Source organism: Tilletiaria anomala (assembly GCF_000711695.1).
Source record: "Tilletiaria anomala UBC 951 chromosome Unknown K437scaffold_15, whole genome shotgun sequence".
Classification (NCBI taxonomy): Eukaryota; Fungi; Basidiomycota; class Exobasidiomycetes; order Georgefischeriales; family Tilletiariaceae; genus Tilletiaria; species Tilletiaria anomala.
The window spans coordinates 211838-230611 of record NW_013547007.1 but is presented as its reverse complement, the minus strand read 5'-3'; the positions used below and the strand labels follow the sequence as shown (position 1 = coordinate 230611).

The 18774-nt window shown below is 55.6% G+C and overlaps 8 protein-coding genes across 8 annotated transcripts; 5 read left to right on the top strand and 3 right to left on the bottom strand.

Annotated features, from left to right (window-relative positions):
- Positions 1-21: 21 nt before the first annotated feature.
- K437DRAFT_46720 (uncharacterized protein) lies at positions 22-966 on the bottom strand. The gene is made up of 2 exons (XM_013389362.1): positions 180-966; positions 22-96 (listed from the first exon to the last, which is right to left on the bottom strand). Exon 1 carries the CDS (start codon positions 802-804, stop codon positions 238-240), a length of 567 nt encoding a protein of 188 aa, XP_013244816.1. The 5' UTR covers positions 805-966; the 3' UTR covers positions 22-96; positions 180-237.
- K437DRAFT_46705 (uncharacterized protein) lies at positions 922-1514 on the bottom strand. Its single transcript, XM_013389361.1, has 2 exons — positions 1361-1514; positions 922-1285 (listed from the first exon to the last, which is right to left on the bottom strand). Exons 1-2 carry the CDS (start codon positions 1401-1403, stop codon positions 948-950), a joined length of 381 nt encoding a protein of 126 aa, XP_013244815.1. The 5' UTR covers positions 1404-1514; the 3' UTR covers positions 922-947.
- Positions 1515-1990: 476 nt separating this feature from the next.
- K437DRAFT_272873 (60S ribosomal protein L33-A-like protein) lies at positions 1991-2874 on the top strand (the record flags this gene model as incomplete). The annotated part of the gene is made up of 3 exons (XM_013389422.1): positions 1991-2122; positions 2537-2714; positions 2834-2874. 3 exons carry the CDS (start codon positions 1991-1993, stop codon positions 2872-2874), a joined length of 351 nt encoding a protein of 116 aa, XP_013244876.1.
- Positions 2875-3154: 280 nt separating this feature from the next.
- K437DRAFT_272872 (uncharacterized protein) lies at positions 3155-4584 on the bottom strand. Its single transcript, XM_013389421.1, has 5 exons — positions 4543-4584; positions 4370-4459; positions 4304-4310; positions 4082-4231; positions 3155-4005 (listed from the first exon to the last, which is right to left on the bottom strand). The coding sequence occupies exons 1-5, from the start codon at positions 4573-4575 to the stop codon at positions 3356-3358; spliced, it is 930 nt and encodes a 309-aa protein (XP_013244875.1). The 5' UTR covers positions 4576-4584; the 3' UTR covers positions 3155-3355.
- A 319-nt stretch (positions 4585-4903) lies between these two features.
- Positions 4904-7179, top strand: K437DRAFT_272871 (uncharacterized protein). Its single transcript, XM_013389420.1, has 2 exons — positions 4904-5160; positions 5231-7179. Exons 1-2 carry the CDS (start codon positions 5011-5013, stop codon positions 7097-7099), a joined length of 2019 nt encoding a protein of 672 aa, XP_013244874.1. The 5' UTR covers positions 4904-5010; the 3' UTR covers positions 7100-7179.
- Positions 7180-7495: 316 nt separating this feature from the next.
- K437DRAFT_254767 (NAD(P)-binding protein) lies at positions 7496-8897 on the top strand. The gene is made up of 3 exons (XM_013389419.1): positions 7496-8206; positions 8307-8384; positions 8492-8897. The coding sequence occupies exons 1-3, from the start codon at positions 7675-7677 to the stop codon at positions 8722-8724; spliced, it is 843 nt and encodes a 280-aa protein (XP_013244873.1). The 5' UTR covers positions 7496-7674; the 3' UTR covers positions 8725-8897.
- Positions 8898-10823: 1926 nt separating this feature from the next.
- Positions 10824-15979, top strand: K437DRAFT_46404 (uncharacterized protein). The gene is made up of 2 exons (XM_013389358.1): positions 10824-13194; positions 13270-15979. The coding sequence occupies exons 1-2, from the start codon at positions 10907-10909 to the stop codon at positions 15545-15547; spliced, it is 4566 nt and encodes a 1521-aa protein (XP_013244812.1). The 5' UTR covers positions 10824-10906; the 3' UTR covers positions 15548-15979.
- A 639-nt stretch (positions 15980-16618) lies between these two features.
- K437DRAFT_290141 (DUF567-domain-containing protein) lies at positions 16619-18029 on the top strand. Its single transcript, XM_013389418.1, has 4 exons — positions 16619-17066; positions 17168-17215; positions 17297-17684; positions 17752-18029. The coding sequence occupies exons 1-4, from the start codon at positions 16950-16952 to the stop codon at positions 17823-17825; spliced, it is 627 nt and encodes a 208-aa protein (XP_013244872.1). The 5' UTR covers positions 16619-16949; the 3' UTR covers positions 17826-18029.
- The last annotated feature ends 745 nt before the right edge of the window (positions 18030-18774 follow it).

Below are 18774 nucleotides of genomic sequence, written 5' to 3'. Positions count from 1 at the left end.
ACTAATGTAGGCGCCGTATGTTGCATGGCGCTGAAGGGCGCCGTCAGTTGCTGAACCTGGAAGGTGGAACTGGAAGCATAAAGCATGAATTGCATGCTACATGGCCCTGCACGGGGTATGACAAGCATAGGGCATGAGGTAGCATCTTAACCCATTCAGGCAAACCATCCAGATCTCACATGTAGGATTTCTGCAGTCCCCTGGTGAGCGCGCCGGCTGCGGACATAGGACATAGTCCTACCCAGCGCTGAAGGCATAAATAAGTGCGTAGCTGAGGTCTGGTTTACAATTCGTATGTATGTAGATGCTCTCGCGCAAGGGAAGGCGAAAGGTCAAACCCGCGGTGAGGATGGCGCGGTATGAACCTCGTGTGCCCCCTCCCATTCGAAAACATGTCTGGCGCGCCAGGCGACAAGAAGATAGAAAAAAGGTGATCGTTGCGTGGTCCAAGCGAGATTGCAAGCGCTTAGAATGGCCCAAGACGGCCTGGTTGCAGCGGCCGGCGGCTAGTTCCCTGGATGCTGCAGAGAGGGTGAAAGCTTGGGTCCCGGGAGCAGCAGTTTCTCGGCGCGGAGAATGGAGCAAATGAATGGGAACGACACCAAACATTGTGCCAAGAAGACAGTGACAGCATTGGCCTTGAGATGTTCCCGACTGCGAAGGCAGTTGGGTGGTAGTCGTGCGTTCGTGACGATTGGAGATGAGAGATTGCCCGTGGGAGTGCCAGATCATAGCGAATGTCTGATGAGGGAAGATGGCCAGGCTCATACTAGACAACCCATCGAGAGCACATTCGAAAGCCATGCTTTGAGCATCAAGCCCAACTGGGAATGCCACAAGTCCTTGAGTGCCAAATGGCCGCGCGGAGCTGGCGATTAAGGCCGCGGTACCGGCAGATCGTCACGAGGCATAGCCTCTCTGATGACGGCAAAGTTCGAGCACCTGCATCAAGACTTATTGTCATCCGCTGTAATCGTGCTGCCCCTCTGTTTGTTGTCAACGCCGAGACCAGCTGCGCGATCAGCTTCTTCCTGTGTGTATGCGTCCTCCTCCAGCTTCTTGGCCTTGCGCTTGTGTAGCTTGCTGCGGTAGTGGACTGCGCGGTCTTTATCGCTTGGGAAGTGACGGTCACAATGAGCACAGTAGAATAGGCCAAGCCCAGACTTTTCGAGATTTAGCTCTGATGGCTTCATCACTTTTGCAAGGGAGTCTGGATTCCGCAGCGTCGCTTGGATTTGGTCTGCATCTAGCTTGCGGGCACGAGTCCGCGCCGCCCGGGATATGTCTGCGAGTGAAAAAGACTCGTAGTCGATGCGTCACAATCTCATATGGCTCGTAGGCGACTTGTGCATTCACTCACCTCTCCGGGCGTGATGATTACGTTTGTGCGCAAGCCGTCCCATCTTATTGTTGGACAGGTCCGAGCTTGAGCCTCGAAGGTACAGACGTAGCGTAGCCCAGTGTTGCCTGCGAGATTAGCTCAGTAAGCTGCGAGCTTGCAGAAACCGCCGAGATTAAGTCGTTGCTTGCCTGGAACGAAATTTACCAAGGTGGATTGCGGACTCCCTGTCTTCACGAGAAAGTCGACCAGCTCGATGCAGCACCATCAGAGCAAGGCAGCACTAGGTAGCATTGAAGGGACGAGGGAGTCAAACTCTGGCTGCAACTGCGTCGGCATCCCTGCTGCTGGCTCCATATTATAAAATGGGATTCAAAAAATTTGGAAGATCGGGTTCCGCCCAGCCAGTTCATCGAGAGAAACAGTTGCAACGAATGTATTAGGGTTACAACATTTCAGTCTCAAGCTCTCGATGTGGAGGTTTCTGGGGTTGGGCGCAATCAGCTCGCGCGGCCACCACGCTGACGGGTTGGCTGGACATCCGCCCACCTCGCCTGCTCGTCCTGCTGATCTGTATCTTCGCAATGTTGATTATCTTCGTCCCATCACTCCAGGAGTCGTCGTAGGTAGGGATCTTACATCGCAGTCAAAATGTCACGTCTCTACAGCAAGGGCCGGATTATGGGCCACAAGCGTGGCAAGCGCAACTCGAGGCCTCACACCACCCTCGTCAAGATCGACGGTGTCGAGAACCAGAAGGACGCACAGTTCTACCTCGGAAAGGTGAGCAGCTCTGCTGCTGGTGGATCTTCTGGCGCTACTAGCAGATGGAGTGGGGAGGGATTTGAAGCTGCTTGGATAGGGAATCTAGCAGTCAAAATTGCTGAGGCAGAAGAGGCATGGCCGGCAGGCACATCGCCCTTCGGGTTGGTTGGCACCGCGTCTGTGGTCTCTGCCGAGCGACGCCCATGAGCAATGGCAGGGGCCTCACAAGCTTTGTGGGGGAAAGGAAGCCGCTGATTAGCAGGCTGAGCATACCGCGCCTCCGTGAAGAGGTGGTGGCCTATTTGGGGGAGCATACAGTCGGTAGTTTATTGCGACCGATGGGCGCTCATGCCGTATCTGAGCGCAATGAATGCTGCGCCCAATGCACAAAGCGCTGAGATATATTCTGACCGCAATAATCTATTTTTACAGCGCATTGCATACGTTTACCGGGCACAGAAGGAGAAGCGGGGAACCAAGGTTCGCGTTATTTGGGGGCGAGTTACTCGGCCGCACGGCAACAGCGGTGTCGTTCGCAGCAAATTCGCACACAACATCCCGCCGAGGGCCTTCGGTGCCGGCGTCAGGATCATGCTCTACCCATCGACCAGTGAGTCCAGCGGTGGTTCTAGCTATGCACAGAAAGATAGAGCCTTGACTGACTTGCTGTTGACATTGCTCGCCCCAAAGTTTAAAAGGTGAACACGGGCACGGGCATCTCACCCTCAGACTATGGCAACACATCGCAGCATGCATTCCTTGTACAATGACCCCTCTTCATCTCCTTGCAACGCGTTTGCAGTCTTATGAGATAGTTTCAGCAGGTGTTCCCGGCAGATTGAACGATGCTGGGCATTTCGCCGGCGCAATATGCATCGATTTTTTTGTGAAAGAGACACGTGGATTTGGAGGGCGACAAAGCGAAAGAAACCGGTCATTATCTCGTTGTCAACCTTGCCTCGTGGCATGTCCAATGGTTGACGACGTAAACTAGACCGGGAGAATGACGAGATGGGTGCAGGCTTCGGCTTAATCCATGAAACGACGTTACAGAGCGATTCAGAGCTTCACGGCTGTGAATGTCATCGTTTTGAAGGCGTCCAACATTCTTTTTTCGCCTTTGGGCGCTTTCTGAGGGGCTGCACGGCTGTGGTACCTCTGTCCGTGCATGTTTTCTATCCTCGCTATAGATTCACTGCTATCATCACCTATGTTGAGTGCGAATGATTTACAGTGCAAAAAATAGCTAGGCTACTGTTCTTGTTGCCCGTCTTCCTGCGCGATGCGAGTGTAGGAACCGCCCGAAGATTCAGGTCCGGTCCAGCTGGGGGTAAAGCGTGCCATCTGTTGCCTTGCGTCTTGAAGCCAGACTCCAGGCCGTATTCTTCGACCAGCGCTTCTGACGACACCTGGCGTTGGGACTGAACGCAGCTGTTCGCGTTCTCTATCGCGTAGATCTCGAGGATCTTCAGGTATGTCCTCTGCGCTACCCGCGCGCCTATCGTATGGCACCGCTCCTGCAGACGTACGCCACACATCCTGCAGGAATTGCATGACCCGGAAGACCGCAATAGGGTGTGTGAGCGAAGTCCGACTCTCGAGCGCGTGCCCTGCACTTGATTGCCCTGTAAATGCCAGCGCTTCTTCATCTTGTCTGTGCCAGCCTTGTCCCTCGTCAAACTCTGACGTTGAAATCGCGTCAATCGAGGTGTAACCTGCGCGTGATTGCCTTGGAGGTACGTGACCGATAATGCCCGGACTGGCTTGCGGACGCGTTGAATTGTCCAGGTCGTCGCTAGTGAGCCGCTTCTGCGTCTCGAAAGCCAGCGTCACGAGCAAAAGCTGAAGGAAAGCGATCAGCAGGTCGATGCATACTAGCTGAATCCGACTGAGGTTGTGATCTGCGAGAATAGAGTGCCAAGGAAATAAATGTTGGCGTTCGGCAAAGTGTTGTGGATCGCTTGCGTCCCTGCTTACCTCTATCGATAAAGTCGATAAAAAAGCTCGGGGGGTCTATACGGCCCATGTCCCACCATGTGTGGCTGAACACACAGATGAGGGTTAGCCAGAGCAGAATCAACCCGAAAACTGGTAGAGTAAAGAATGGGTGCACAGCGGATGGAGAGCCTGTCCAAACAAAAACGCAAGATCAGAATATGCAAGACGATTCATGCTGACATCCTTCGCTGTCTTGCCTACATAGTTGCTGTGTTTGAAGTGTGTATGTTAGCAATCTGGACCTTGGTGACAGTAAGCATCACTGACAATTTGCGTGAACATTCGAAGCAACAACAGGATGAAACTGCTATCGATCAGCCAGACATATGCGAAGAGCACATATAGCGTGTAGTCAAGCTTAATGGAACGTATAATATGAGGATTGTCGACCATTGTGGTCAGCCGGTGAACAACTTAGTGATGCCTCCTCAAGCACTCACAAGCTGTATAGCCTCGAGTCGCTCCCTCAGCATGCCTGCTTCCGGCCGCGAGCATCACTGGAGGCACCGCTCAGATAGTGGATCACAAATCTGACCGGCTGTTGGCGCAGGCTACGGCGCAGATTGGGCTGCGAGTCGATGCGAAAAGATGACTCTACATCCCAAATTGACATTGGGATATGCATGGATTGAGTTGTAAAGGGTATAGTCCCGCGGATTGGCCACAGTCAGTTGCCAAGTGGGTCCAAGAGACCGCAATCCATCTTCCATTGATTTGCGCGTCGCGACGCGCCGACAGCCCACTCCTTTTGACGCGCTCCCTTCTCTACAACTCTGTTCCCTGCTTCCGTCAACCACAAGGCCCTGCTCGACTTAGAGCATACAGCCATTGTCATTGAGACCGAGATTGACCCGTCTAGCTGCTTGGATGCATTTGTCCAGTTTCGAGGGGTAGGCGCGATTCCTATCATGCGTGGTTGGGACGCAAATGTGGATGCAAGGCGTGAAGAGCAGTTCATGCGCAAGATGTCAGACAGCCACTCTTTCACAAGGCCGGGACGCTTCTTTCCACCGCCTTTCAGAGTCGATGGACGCCTAGCTTACGTCGAAGAAGATCAAGTGAGTATATGCGTGTGGTACCTTGCTGGCAGCATGCGGGATGCTGACGACAGGATGATGGACTTGACAGAGCGGTGCGGATTCTCCAGGGCCAAGCAATTGGCTGGAACGCTCAAATGACGCACATCGTCCCAAACGCCAGAGACTACAATTCACGTCAGAGCTGGCTCCTCCAGTTACCCGTCTGAATCCGGATGGCACTGAGAATGTCGAGTGGGCTCGTTATCAAAGCGCCCTTCGTCTCAAGAGCAAGTGGGACAGCATCTATGAGAAGTTCAAAGACGCCCATCTGCTGCCCCAGGATGAGATCTTTCTCGGAAGCCAGCGCCATGGGGAGATGCGCGTTTTGCGGGACAGAGGGATCCTGCGCGGCCTGAAGAAGGAGATCAACTTCGGGCATTTCATCAAGCTAGAAGAGGCCGCAGAACAGGAGGAGCGTTTGCTGGATGGAACTTTCGAACCGGTGGAAAGCGATGAAGATGAGTTAGGGGGCTGGGGTGACAAGAGCTATCTCAAGACACAATATCGCGAATTTGATAATATAGTAGAGGAACAAGAGTCACAGGAGGAGGATCCCGATCTGCGCGACTTTCTAGAAGCCGAGCGGCGAAGGCGGGAGGTGATGGGCGAAGAGAGTGAAGTGGAGTTGGAGGGAGATGCAGAGGAGGATGACGAGTCCGTCATTGACTTCACCGATCCGCACTGGGATGCGCCAAAGCGCGAGCGCCTTCGCATGGCACGACATCGTGCACGGGAGGGGCCGCATGAAGATCAGGAGGACGCGGAGAAAGGCACATACTCGGATGGGGACACACTGGATACCCAGAGATCTTCTTCAGAATTCGATAGTGAAGCCGCAAACCGCCTTACGTGGGCCGACTCGAACGATGAGATGGATCTGTTCAACGATGATCCTGACATCAGCGCGTACGACGCGGAAGCTATAGCAGACCTCATCCGGGAGCAGAATGCACAGCTCGCGCTGGAAGGAAAGATGCTCGTACCAGAAGAAGAAGTAGATGAATTCGCCTACTTGCTCACTGGTGGTGGTCCATCCCAGCAAGCCGGCAGTTTCTCTCCAACTCCAAGCGGGACAACCACGCTCGCATCCGCTGAATTGACAGGCTCTCGGCGCGGGACTCACCCACAAGCCACTTCTACCGCGTTCGAAACGCCGAGCAAACCATTCCAAATGCCTATGCTCCTTCCGAATGGCAACAGTGCACGCCCAACGCCGACCCCCTCGCAGCACAGCGATTTTTCCAGCACGTCGACCAAAGTCGGCTCCGACCCTGGCTTCATCATAGCTCAGAAGCCATGGATCGCAAGCTCACCGGGCCTTGCGTCGGAAAGGTTCAAAAGGTCGTCCTCGCGAGCTGGCTCAGACTCAGGAGATGCCAGCGACGCGACAGTCACGCCTACACGCCCCTTGCGCAAGTCTACCTTACTCAAGCTACAGCAAGAGCAAGCGGACAAGCCTTTCTCTGATCCAAAGGCAGCCACACCGAAGGCTTCCATACCGGTCTCGTTCGCTTCACGCAAAAGCACTGCTATTCGTTCTTCCCCCCGAGCTTGTCTGGAAGATCAAAGCAAGATGCTGCCGCCGCGACAAACAGGGCCACCTTTGCGACGCAAAGCAAGAAGCCTTGCCCCTTTGCGGTCACGCGCTCCCAGAACAGCCCGCCAGACTTCGTCCAGCCATTCTGATGAAGAGGATGAAGAGGAAAGTCGGATCCGTTGGCTCGGCAGAAACAATCGTCACCTCTCGAGCACGCTCAGCGAAGCAGACGATGACGAAAAGGGCGAAGATGCAGCATGCTTCACAGCTCCGGCAATAGAGGGCGCCCCATCGTGCGGCGGGCCCGGCGCTTGCAGCAAAACGTTTTGCATGAGCTGTGGGAGTTCTCGATCGACATTATCTTCCTTGTTACTCTTGTAGGATCATCTTGGCATATCCAATGATTTTAACACGATTGCATCTATCACTTGAAATGAATGCACCTTGTCCTACCTACCGAGCACTGCACGCCGGTAGCAGGACGAAGGCACTTGCATAGTTTGTCGATCTTCTCGAGTCTGGACAAGGTCCGATTTGAAAGCCTCAAGGTAATAAGGACCTCAGAGACTCGGCTGGCTGCTGCTAAGCCCGAAGGAGGCGAGTGAGGGCCGACGAGCACTGGAGATATAGCGGGGGTGTCACGCCTGACCAGTCAACTCGTCTCCGCTATTGCCGTGGACACATTAAAAGAGTGTGGGGGGGGCACTGGAACACACTTCACTTTTCGCAGGTCACGGCGACCACGATCACTCAAATTGAATGCATCGTTCTGACTTTCGTAGGTGGCCTTAAGGGGGCCTATCGCGGGTGCGAAGCACCACATGAGAAGCGGGGGTTGTGCATTCATTCTCGCACCTAATTGAAGGAAGACGACTGAGTGATTAAGTGAGCCTCCTGTTAGCTCTCCGCTATACACATATACCTCAATTCGCGATCGCCCGTGCCTGACCGACCGAATGCCTTTCCAGCCCTTTGCCGACCTGGTTCAATCGCAAAGCACAACCATCATGACCACTTCATCAGTCTCTTCACAGCGTCTCACTGGCGTAATTGCCATCGTGACAGGCGGCGGGCAGGGTTTTGGGCGCGCAATTGTCGAGCAATTTGTTGCCCATGGCGCCCAAGTCCTCTCTGTTGATCTGACGGCGCCCGGCAACGGTGTCATCACAGGCGTGCAGCCAGAGGCATATCAGATGAATGGCGACGTGACGAGCGAGAAAACCTGGCACGATGCCGTAGCATATGCTAAGGAGCTGTTCAAGAAGGCACCCAACGTCGTTGTGAACAATGCAGGCTGGACGTACTCGAACAAGCCCACGCTCAGCGTGACCGAGGACGAGTTTGACCGGGTATTCAACATCAACGTCAAGAGCATCTACCTCTCTGCAAAGGTAATCGTGCCGGTCATGCAGAAAGCGAGCACAGGGGGCAGTTTCATTCAAATCTCCTCGACAGCCGCCATCAGGCCCAGACCCCAGCTGACGTGGTGTGAGTGTGCAATGTGCAACAGCCCGTACCGTCTGCACGCACACGGCAAGGCTGACCATCACGGCCACGTCGCCTTTCTTCTGCCTCCTTACATACGAAGACAATGCGTCCAAAGGAGCAGTATCCACTGCAAGCAAAGCCATGGCATTGGAATTTGCCAAGGACAAGATTCGGTTCAGTGAGCTTAGACGCGAGCCGTACCCCGACCAAAGTGCGCTCCTCTGGATCTACGCTGGCTACTGACTCTGCTGGCCTCGATTTTCATTGATCGTGTCCTCCCTGTAGACTGCGTGAACCCAGTCGCAGGTAACACGCCTTTGCTGTCGAAGTTTGCAGGCGCTAAGGAGTCGGGTGATACACTAACGGCCGCGCAACTGAAGCAGTTCAACGACTCCGTCCCCCTCGGTCGACTCTCTGAAGGAACGGATATTGCCAATGCTTGCTTGTTCCTGGCAGATCCCAAGTCGGAATTCATCAGCGGGATCGACTTGCCGGTCGATGGCGGGCGATGTGTCTGAACGTCGGTGGCACAAGGCGGCATGGAAAAAAAAGTGCCATCGCAACAACAGAATCCTTCTCGTCTGTTCTCGCGAAACGTCGACTTTGCATTCTGCAACCATTCTCTCTCTCAATAAATGTGGAACTAGAGGGTATCTCTGGACTAGGAGAAATGAATTTGGCAAAATCGAACAAAGCATTATCGGGATATCTTTAAATGTGCTCTATTTCCTCTTCGAAGGACTCAGCCACAGTGTCCGATTACCTACTGTGTGACCTAAAGTTCCCAGGTGCGGCGCGCCGAGGTGTTACATTTGCGCCCGGCCGGGGTTCCAGGCTCCAGGTTCGATAAAGTCATGCCAGCGGGTCAAGGGTATGAGCTACGGGGAAGCGGCTAGATCCGCATCAACAGAAAGAGTGTTGATGCGACTGACGCTTCCATCTCGGGTCGAGGGCGAGGCGGTGAATTTGATATCGACGACGCGACATCAGCGGGCAACGTTTATACGCCATCCTCCAATCTGAATGGCATCGTGAGGGGCACGATTCAACTGCGTCACTTCTCACTCCTTGTGAAGAGAAGAAGCCTGGAGCATATCGAGGAGAATGCTGCACAAAGAGTGCAGAGTCGAGACCGTACGTACCAATAATAGTACGTAGAGAGTCTTAGTGGAGTGACGGCCCGGAGTGAGGAGGCATCCTGCAGCCTCCGGCGTCCGAGTGTGGCGGTTTCCAGGCACAGCGGCACTCTCTCCCCTGTTTCTACCATTTCCCAATGGTTGAATTATGCACTCACACCGCAGATATCACAACAATTTAACAGCACATAATGAACACATATACTCTTGCAACTTTTGACGTGTAGCGACACAAGAAGCCTGGGCCGGCTATTTGCAAAAGCTGTCGCATCTTCGTGCAGCATCACATTCAAGTGATGGTGATGAACGACGTCGATTAAGTCGAAGGATAGAGAGTCCCCGAGTCCCCGGCTCACTCTGCCGCGGCGTCGGATTTAAATCACCGCAGCGCGCTGCAGGGCAATTACGCGGGCTCCAGGGCACCTTATCGCAATCTCTTTTTGCGGTGCACTACTGGCGCAGTCGACCGAAATGTTTCCTTGTGATCAAGCATCCTGTTGGCAAAATGTCACATCTGTCTGATTCCCCCTCGCACAGCCCGCCTGCGTGATAAAAGCCGGGCTGACCCAAAATACACTGGCCTTCAAGCCAGCTCAAGCGCTTAGCACCTTTTCCATGGACACGCTCCTGCAGTGCTTGAGCCGCCTACAGAGTTCAAATGGGCTGGCTGGAATCAGATTGTGGACCACCCAAAAAGAAAGAAAAGGGGCTCTCCAGACTCCAATCTAAACTGCTCTGTCTCACAGTGCGGGTGCGCCAGGTAACTGCACATTTTAGCGCGAGCAGAGTGTACATGGTTGAGTGATGATGTGAAAGAGCGAGGCGCCACATGTAGATTATAGACGAGATCCACCAGTAGTGCTTGTGGGAGGGATCCTGGCGAGGCTAGAGACAGAACGAGACACGGAGTCAGGAAAGCGTGCTTTGCAGTTTGTAAGTTGATTGTCACGGTGCAGTCGCGTCCCAATGGCCAAACAGCAATCCAATCCAGTTCCGGGGGTACAGTTTATGCCAGTGCCAAGCCATAGCTGGGTAACCGCCAGTCGCGTGGGCTTTTACAGTTGTGTATGTGTAGCCCACCCATCACATCACGCACTCGCTCTCGCATGTCGCCCCTCGTCTTTCCCGGCGATTCGATGGTATTTACACTTTTCGACCATCGCTTGAGTCTGGCGTTGCTGTTGCCACATCCATCACTTACACCTGCAGCCGGCAGTCTGAACAGTCACGGGGTCGGCGCCGTTTCTCTCCGTCAGCCATCCGTGCGGGTAAAAGATCGCAGCAACCCTCTACGGTGCTGCGCTCACCCGAGTCTCGATGAGAGTGCAATAGCTCCTCGCGAAGCCCCGGCCTCGATAGCATTAGGTTATTGTAGCAGCCCGGAGAACCTGAAGTGAAGCCTCCTGGAAAATTGTTGGTAATCCAAAGTTGATGGACCGCACGCCATCGCTGCTCACGATAGCTGTCATTCTCTGGGGGTATACAGACTTTCACCCGTGCATCTGGGGAGGAAGCTGATTCATCATCACAGGCTGGTCCTGGCTACACTTTGACTGCCGCCGCTATGGCCGTCGCAGCTGCGTCTGCTAGCGCCGAAGCGGTCATCGTCGCTCCCGAGACAGAAGTACCTGCCCCCTCGTTCGGCCACTCCACCAAGATGGAGAACAGCTTGTCAAATGCAACCATCAGGCCATCCGAACCGGCTACTTTCGTGGACCGAAAGGCCATCACTACAGGCACGCCCAAGGATGAAGCTGAGGCAAGCACCTCGGCGCACAAGCTCGGCGATATGCAACCAGCCCGTCGAGCTTCCACAGGAGCTGCGACCTCGACGACTTCCGCTACATGTCCCTCAGCTTCCGCAGAACCCATGAAGGTCGTTAAGGACCCGCGGACGTCATATGACATGACATCATCCGGCAGCTTGCCTTCCCTCGATGTTCGCTCGTCAGTACCAGGAGGCTCGCGCCCGACTGGACTCGCTTCACGTTTCATGAACCCATCGAGCAGCAAATCATCCATCGACGTTGCAAGCGGGTTGCGCTCCATCAGTGCAGCGGCCGCAGCGGCCGCTTCTCCATCATCCAGCAACACTGCTCAGTCTGTCTCAGTATTGGGAGCAACTCCATCCTTTCCGGCACCGCCACCTGCTGCCCCGTCCTCAAGTAAGCCAGGAGCAGCAGCCATGGCAGCGTCTGCCATGTCCAGCACACTCTCTTCCATCGCCTCTCCCTCCACTTGGATGCCCAGCTTACAATCTCACGCCAGCCATGGCAGCTCGCAGTTAGAGCAAAAGGATAAGGACAGGGAAGGCATAGCCCCGCCCTCCTCTCTGCCGCCTTCGATCCTCTTGAACCCGTTAGCCTCATCCAAGGCAGCTAACGTGGTTTGGACAACCGAGGGGAAAGACGGGACGTTGCACACAAAAATCCCAGCTGTCCCGAGCGAGAAGGACAAGGCGGAGGAGCGAGCACGCATCGCGCGCGAAAAGGAAAAGCAACGCGAAAAGGAGCGCGAGATGCGCGAGAAGGAGCTCGCCAAGGAACGCGAGCGGCTCGCGGAGAAGGAAAAAGTGTGGGGGATCCCTAAGAAGGCACTGATGCTCGGCATGGGAGATATCAACTTCAATGCGCAGATGGCCATCCTCGGCGGATGGGGGAATGGCAGCGGCACGCAGACCGTCCTGCCCGTCGTCGACAAGAAGCGCGAGCGAGAGAAGCAAAGGGAACGGCAGCGCATGGAGGAGCAGGAGCGCGAGATGATGCGTCAGAGCAAAGAGGACGCTTCCAAACCCGGCAAGGAGCAGAAGGCCGAGGAGGAGGAGGAGGCTGAAGATGAGCTGGACGAGCCGCTTGATCCAGAGGAGCTCGCTGCCATCAACGCGATCATAAACACGCGCAGATCCATGGAGGCTGCACAAGCGCTTGCTAGCGGTCAGGTCAAGATGCGCAGGCGCAGCTCTGCGGGCGGCACCGTCTTACGACTTGAAGGAGCCGAGGACGAGAACGAGGACGAGGACGAGCCCTCAGGGGTTTCAGCGAAGCTCCTGCGGAGCTCGAGTCGAAGCAGCGCCACTCGCGAGCGACACATGCGCGCGCAGCCCTCGTCGTCCAGCGCCGCCCCCAGCACGACAAGTGCCCAGGGAGGAGCGGCAAGCGTGCTGTCTGTCCCTGATGACGGCGTCTCTGTGATCAGCGCGCCGCCGAGTCCAACGCTTGCCAGTCAGGAGTTGCGCAGCCCCAAGATCCGTTTTGCTCCTTTCCCTGACGCACATTGGGAGGTAGGCTCGCTTGACGACTTTCAGCGCCCTGCTGCTGCGTCCATGATGATGCACGACGAGTCTTCCAATTCTATCGTGCTCACGCCCAATAGCAGCGGCAGCGGAAAAGGGGGAGGGCTAGCGAGCGCGCTTGGCGCGGGCATCCTGTCGTCTGGCCTGTTGCTCGGCTCGATTCCAGCTTCGAAAGAGAGCACTGATGCGCTTGCAAATGGGAATGAGAATGGAAAGAACGTGCAAGTCGGCGAGGCTATGGACAGGGGGCTTGGCCTTTCTTCCGGCGCGGCGTCACTCACATCTGTGGAGACAGCCACGTTAGAAATCAAGACGATCAGCAGCGCAGCCCGACTTTCTCCGAGCGTTGCACCGGATGATGGCTGCGGCTTGCCCTCGGTGGCCGTCGCTTCGAGTGCTGCATACGAGCAGGTGTCTCCGCTACACACTGCGCCGGCGGCCAGCAGTGCGCAGCCCCTATTGCGCCCACGGAGGATGGAGAGGGCCGACTCGATGACGTCCAAGTCTGCTTGCGACAGCGACGACGACAGTGACTTTGGCAGGTGGGGAAGGAGCAAGTGGTGAGTCCTTGAGACTAATTGTCATACGGGCGACCTTCGAGCGACATTGCTGATCGTCGTCTCTGCGCTTTGCAGGTATCTGATGGGCATGCCCTCTGGCATCTTCAAGCCGGTGGCGTACAAAGGATTGCTCTATTCCAAACGAAAGTACCATCGAGAAGACGCTGAGGCGCTTTCGAAAGAAGCGCTTAGCGCACCGCTCGTCCGCCGCATCAGCACCGGTACGCTCGGCTTGATGTCCTCGATGGAGTCTGACAGGCGCTCACGTGCCGAAAGGCAACAACTCGGGGATAACATGCAATGGCCATCTTCCGCGATGAGCCGCGAACGCAGCTTTAAGCGCAAAGGTTGGCAAAGGTCCACCCGCAGTCGGCCGTCGAGTCGCAGCGGCTCGGGGGATGAAGACGAGCGTCTTGATCGCAGGCGGCGACGCGACCTGATTCTAGCTGCGAGACCTGGCGGTACTGGCATGGTCACGCTCCTGGATGGCACGAAGATCAAGGCTCGGCGCGTTGACGATCCGGATGTGGACCTGGGAGACGTCAGCTATGATGAGTGGGGCTACGCATTGCTCGCACGGGAAGCACGCCGAAGCATGGCAATTGAGCCTTCACGAGGATCTTTCGAGGAGGCAGCGACAGGGCAAAGAATGAAAGCCGAAACAGGCGCAGCACAAGACGATGCTGCATCCCTCACAACGATGCCCCCTCACCTCTTGGGAGATTCATCTTCTATCGCTTCCCCTGCTTCTGCAGGCCAGGTGGTAACATCTTCCTCCGAAGGTCCTAAACGCCCCGTTCCGCAAAGAAAAACGACGCTCGGACTTGGCCTTCCACTTGAGAAGGCAGAAGAAGTCAGGCGGCGCCACGAGGAGGAGGTCGCAGCGCTCGGGTGGGAAGTCATCCACAATGCCCACAAACAGAACCATGCGAAACGACAGGCAAGCATGTCGGAGAGCGTCAAGACGATCGCAAGCCAAAGCACAGAAGAGGACAGGGAGAGAGAGAATCAGTTCACTGCCGTCCCCGAGTCTGGCAGCAGTACACCTTCGGCTCCTACGTCAAAAGAGCGTCTGATCAATGCTCCTCAACGCACTTCCGCAATGCGCAATGACCTGCGGAAAACGAACAGCAATGAAGACAGGCATTTGCATCGGACATCAACGCCTCCACGGCGTGTACCCCGCGGAAGTTCACCCTCTGCCTCGAATGTGCCGTCCACACCCGCGCAGGCAAAAGTCGAGAGTGCATATCTTTCGCTGCTCCCCGTAGACAAGAACAAGCTTGGCGATCCTTCGATCAGCCTGCCCACGCCGAGTCCACTTCTACCGCGCAAGCCAGACGCAAAGGGTCACATGGTCGTGCCTCTGCCTTTGCCCCAGCTCGGCAGGCGGCCCGATCGTCCGCAGGAAGGTCGCTCATGGATGGGTGTCGACAGCATCCTGTTGCCCGAGTCGCCCGAGCCCGAGTCGATCAGCTCAGATGAGGAAACTGCCAGTGAGCGACGTCGCAGAGGCGATCAGCCGGAAGCGGAGGAAGAAGAGGAAGAAGAGGACGGTGGCCTGAATGCGGAAGAGGAGGCAGAGGAGGAGCGCAAGACGGCGATCCAGAAGAAACGCGCCACCACGCGGGCTGCCGGGCAAGAAATTGTGCATCCCAGCACCGCGAGTTACAAAACCAAGAGTCCTTTGAATTGCAGCAGCAGACATGCCACGCGGTCTCATCATCGACGGGCTGCATCTGAGATGGCCACGACAGACAAGACGGTGGGCCTGGCGGACGATGACTACGAAGATGACGCATGGTACGAACCAGCTCGTCCACGTCAGCCTGGACCCAGTCCAGCGGGTAGGCGCGACCCGCTACGATCAACCTGTTCCGATCGGGGCCTGTCGGAGGTCGCGATGCGACACTCTAAGAGTCATGGCCGCATGGCATCCAGCCAACGGCTCTCGCGCTCACCAGACCCGTACGGTCGCTTGGGTGGCTTTCGGCGCACGTCGCGCTCGTGCTCCACGCGCTCGCTGGCCAGCAGCCACACCGACGACCACGGCGACGGCGACGATGGAACGCCCGTGGACGACGATGCGGACCTTTGGTCGCAGGGCGCCGTCAGTAGCATTGGCCTCGTCGAGAAGGGCGAGGACGGCAAGAAGATCCGGCCAGGCGCCGCGGCGTCGAACTTGAGCAAGGCGGCTGCGGTCGCCGCACAGGCGAAAGCGCGCGTTGTGCGCGAGCGTCGCATCAAGGAGGAGAAAGAGATGGAGCGCCGCCTGCACATCGAGAAGCTCAAAGCGGACGACGAGTTCCTCAACTATGGATGGCCGCGCAGCCTCAAGGGCTCGCTTTATTGACAGCCTTCTTTTGGCCCAAGCATTCATGAGCGCTGCACCGTGCCACAGAATACTTCGACTACACCACTTCGACATCGCAAGTCTATTTCTTTTTATCCAAACATTGCAGAATTGCAACTCTTCCAACACAATCATCACTGTAGCATTTTAGTCATTCTTTGCTCCTCTTTCCCTCATTCTTCACAAACATCCTTTGTTCTTGTCACTCTGCTGAGCGTTCGTAAAATGTAATGAGTCGCACACTGGGCAACACGGCTTATCGTGCCATATCGCTTACAGCTTGCTATGGGGCCGAAGCTATGTACCGACGGCTATCCTGCATGCGGCCTACGGAAGGCGAACTCGACTTGACCCGTCAGGATATCTGATGAACTATAAGCAAGCTCAACGCTGAAGAAGAGCAGTACGTACATCCGCGACAATTCATAGGTTGGGTCGGGTCACGAACCCTTGATCAAACACGCATTTACGATGTGAATATGCGACGATGTCTTCCTTTTTGGTGAAAGTTCCCCGACCGAAAAATGAATTGCTGCCAATAACCGGTCTCATGCGACTAAATCAACGCTAAACCTTCTTCATACAGCTGCAGGTCGCTGTCTTTGCGCGACAATCAGGATGCCTGCATGGAGCACAGAACCGTCGTCATGTGGAGTCGGAGACTCTCCTCAACGGGGACCTATAGCTATTCGAGACGGCGATGGGGTTCCTGGAATGGTCAGGTTGCTGCAGCAATCCCCTTGAGCCGGTCAATACTGGCGCCTCTTTTGGACCCATCAGGTTGACTTTATTGGGGCTTGGAGTCAGTGAAGAGTCTTAAGACTCGAGAGAGTGTGTGGGGAGGCTCTTGAGGAGAATTCAACATGAAAAGTGACCGATGGATTAATGGAGAGACTCTGCGCACGAACCACGAAAGACTTGCCCCTTCCGATTTCCGAGGTTCGACTTCCGAGGTTCGACTTCCGAGCAGGAGACGAGGCAATGTTTTAGGCTGTGCGTTGCCTGGCTGTGCTGTGCCTTCATCAGGCTGTGCACTGTCCAAGCAGCGAGCAGGCTATACGTCGGTTCGTCCTGGAACTGAATAGTCCTGCAGGGCGCAAGCGCGGCTCGTGTTGAGTCTTAATATATAGCCTTGTGCCACGCATGGCTGTGCTGCAGTGCGACCTGCCTGCCAGCCTCGGGCGTCTGCTTGGAAAGCCTGGATTCGGCGTATCACAGACATGACCATGACATGATGATGAGATGTGCAGGTCAGCTAGGATATATAAGCCGCCAAAGGGGTGACCAACATTATCGTCTTTGATTTCATCCTGCTCTACCGATCTTCGCAGCATCCTTCGCTCAATTAGCTTTTCTGGAGCCGCACTGCCCGATCCCAGCAAACCGCAGCAGCATAGCTACAATGGGCCTCTTTGGTAGCAGCACCCCCGCGAAGCCCCCGCCCACGCTGGAAAGCCTCGGCCGGCCCATTGGAGTCATCCCTACATTCACGAAGCATCAGCAGCAGATGGCGCTCAAGGTGCGCATCTTTGGCCAGATGACAGTGTAGCTCCGGCCGGGCCGGGGTCACCTTGTGTATTTATTGCTGATTGTATGGTATGGACATCTGTAAACGTGCAGGTACGAGAACGAAAGATGTCCTTCTCCTCAGATGACTATTCTATCAAGGTGAGCGTCACGCCAGAGTACTGTCATCTCTTTCGGAAATAGGCCATACTGATTTGGTCCACCTTAATGCATAACCAACAGGATGCCGGCACAGGCCAGAAAGTGTTCGAAGTGGACGGCAAGGCATTCTCGCTGCACTCGAAGAAGGTGCTGAACGACGCCTACGGCCAGCCGGTGTTCATGCTGAAGAAGGCGCTCATGTCGCTTCACACGTCCTACGACGGTATTGACGCGAACGGGCAGACGCTCTTCAACATCAAATCCAAATTCGGGTTTGGCGCCAACCTCAAGGTCACGTTCAGGAACCTTGCGGGAGCAGGCGAGGAGATGGAGCTGCACATCAAAGGCGACTGGTTCGATCGAAAGGCATCCATCACCACCGCCCAGGGCATCCCCGTCGCGCACATATCAAGGAGCTTCATGAACGCCGGGCAGCTGCTTTGGGACCAGCAGACTTACTTCGTCACAAGTGAGTATCCGACGCATGCGTTGGTCAGGGGCGAGCCAGTGCTGACTCGTTCTCCCTTTCCCTCCAGTTGCGCCCGGCGTCGATGCAGCGCTCATGGTCGCTGCGTGTATCTGCTTGGACGAGTCTGAAAACGATAAGTGAAAGTACAGGACGGTTTACCTCGCCGGGTAGATCTCGTAAGGCTTCTGAAGTATCATTGTTCTGTAGCCAAGATACCATTACGCGAAGATGCATTTCCATCGCGAGTCGAAGTTGAATTTATTCGCTCCTATGCATACGAATGTATGTCCTTTCAGTTTTACTAAGATCACAACACCTTATGCCGACTTTTGAATTAGGATAACCAGCCTGACCTTGCTCACGCTCTTTTTGCTCTTGCCCAGCGCTGCCTGCGCCGCAGCCAAGCCACCGGGTACGATTTCCGGCACGATGAGTACACGTGTCTTTTGCTATCCAGCCGTCCTCGCCGCCGACAGCTACATAGTAGCCCTCGGCCAAATGCCGGACGTGCCGGACGTGGCCGAGTCCAAAGACACGCTTTAACGTAACAGGCGGCTGGCTGGCGTTTATGACCGACTGTTTGGCCTGCAGCACGAGTGTGACGAATGTATCTTTCTGCTGCCGAGCTTCGTGAGTCGCTTTAAGTGTGCGGAGGAGGCGTTGGTGATGATTTCGAATCCGGACAGACGCGTGAGCTGGATCGTGTTCAACCCACCGACGAGGAGCCGCCGAGTACAACGACAGCCTTATCTGCGCTGAGCTTGTCGCGGTTCACTTCCCAAGGCGCCAGCAACTAGCGCGCGCCCTTCTTGGGGTACAGCATTGTTACCCTTGCGATCGGCGCCGGCGACAGGCCCGCCGCTTCATCGTCTCTGACATTACATCGCAGCTGACCGAAGACTTTGGCGGGCGCGATGGCATATTGCTGGAACGTGCACTTCTCGAATCCGCAGCTGCGGAGTGAGCACAAGCGTACTCACAACGAATGTCAGCCACATTGTCGACTCGCTGTAGGGCGGTCACACTTGCCAGTCCCGACTCACATGAATCCCTGGAAGAAGGCGCCCGCTCCAAGATGCTAATCCTTGAC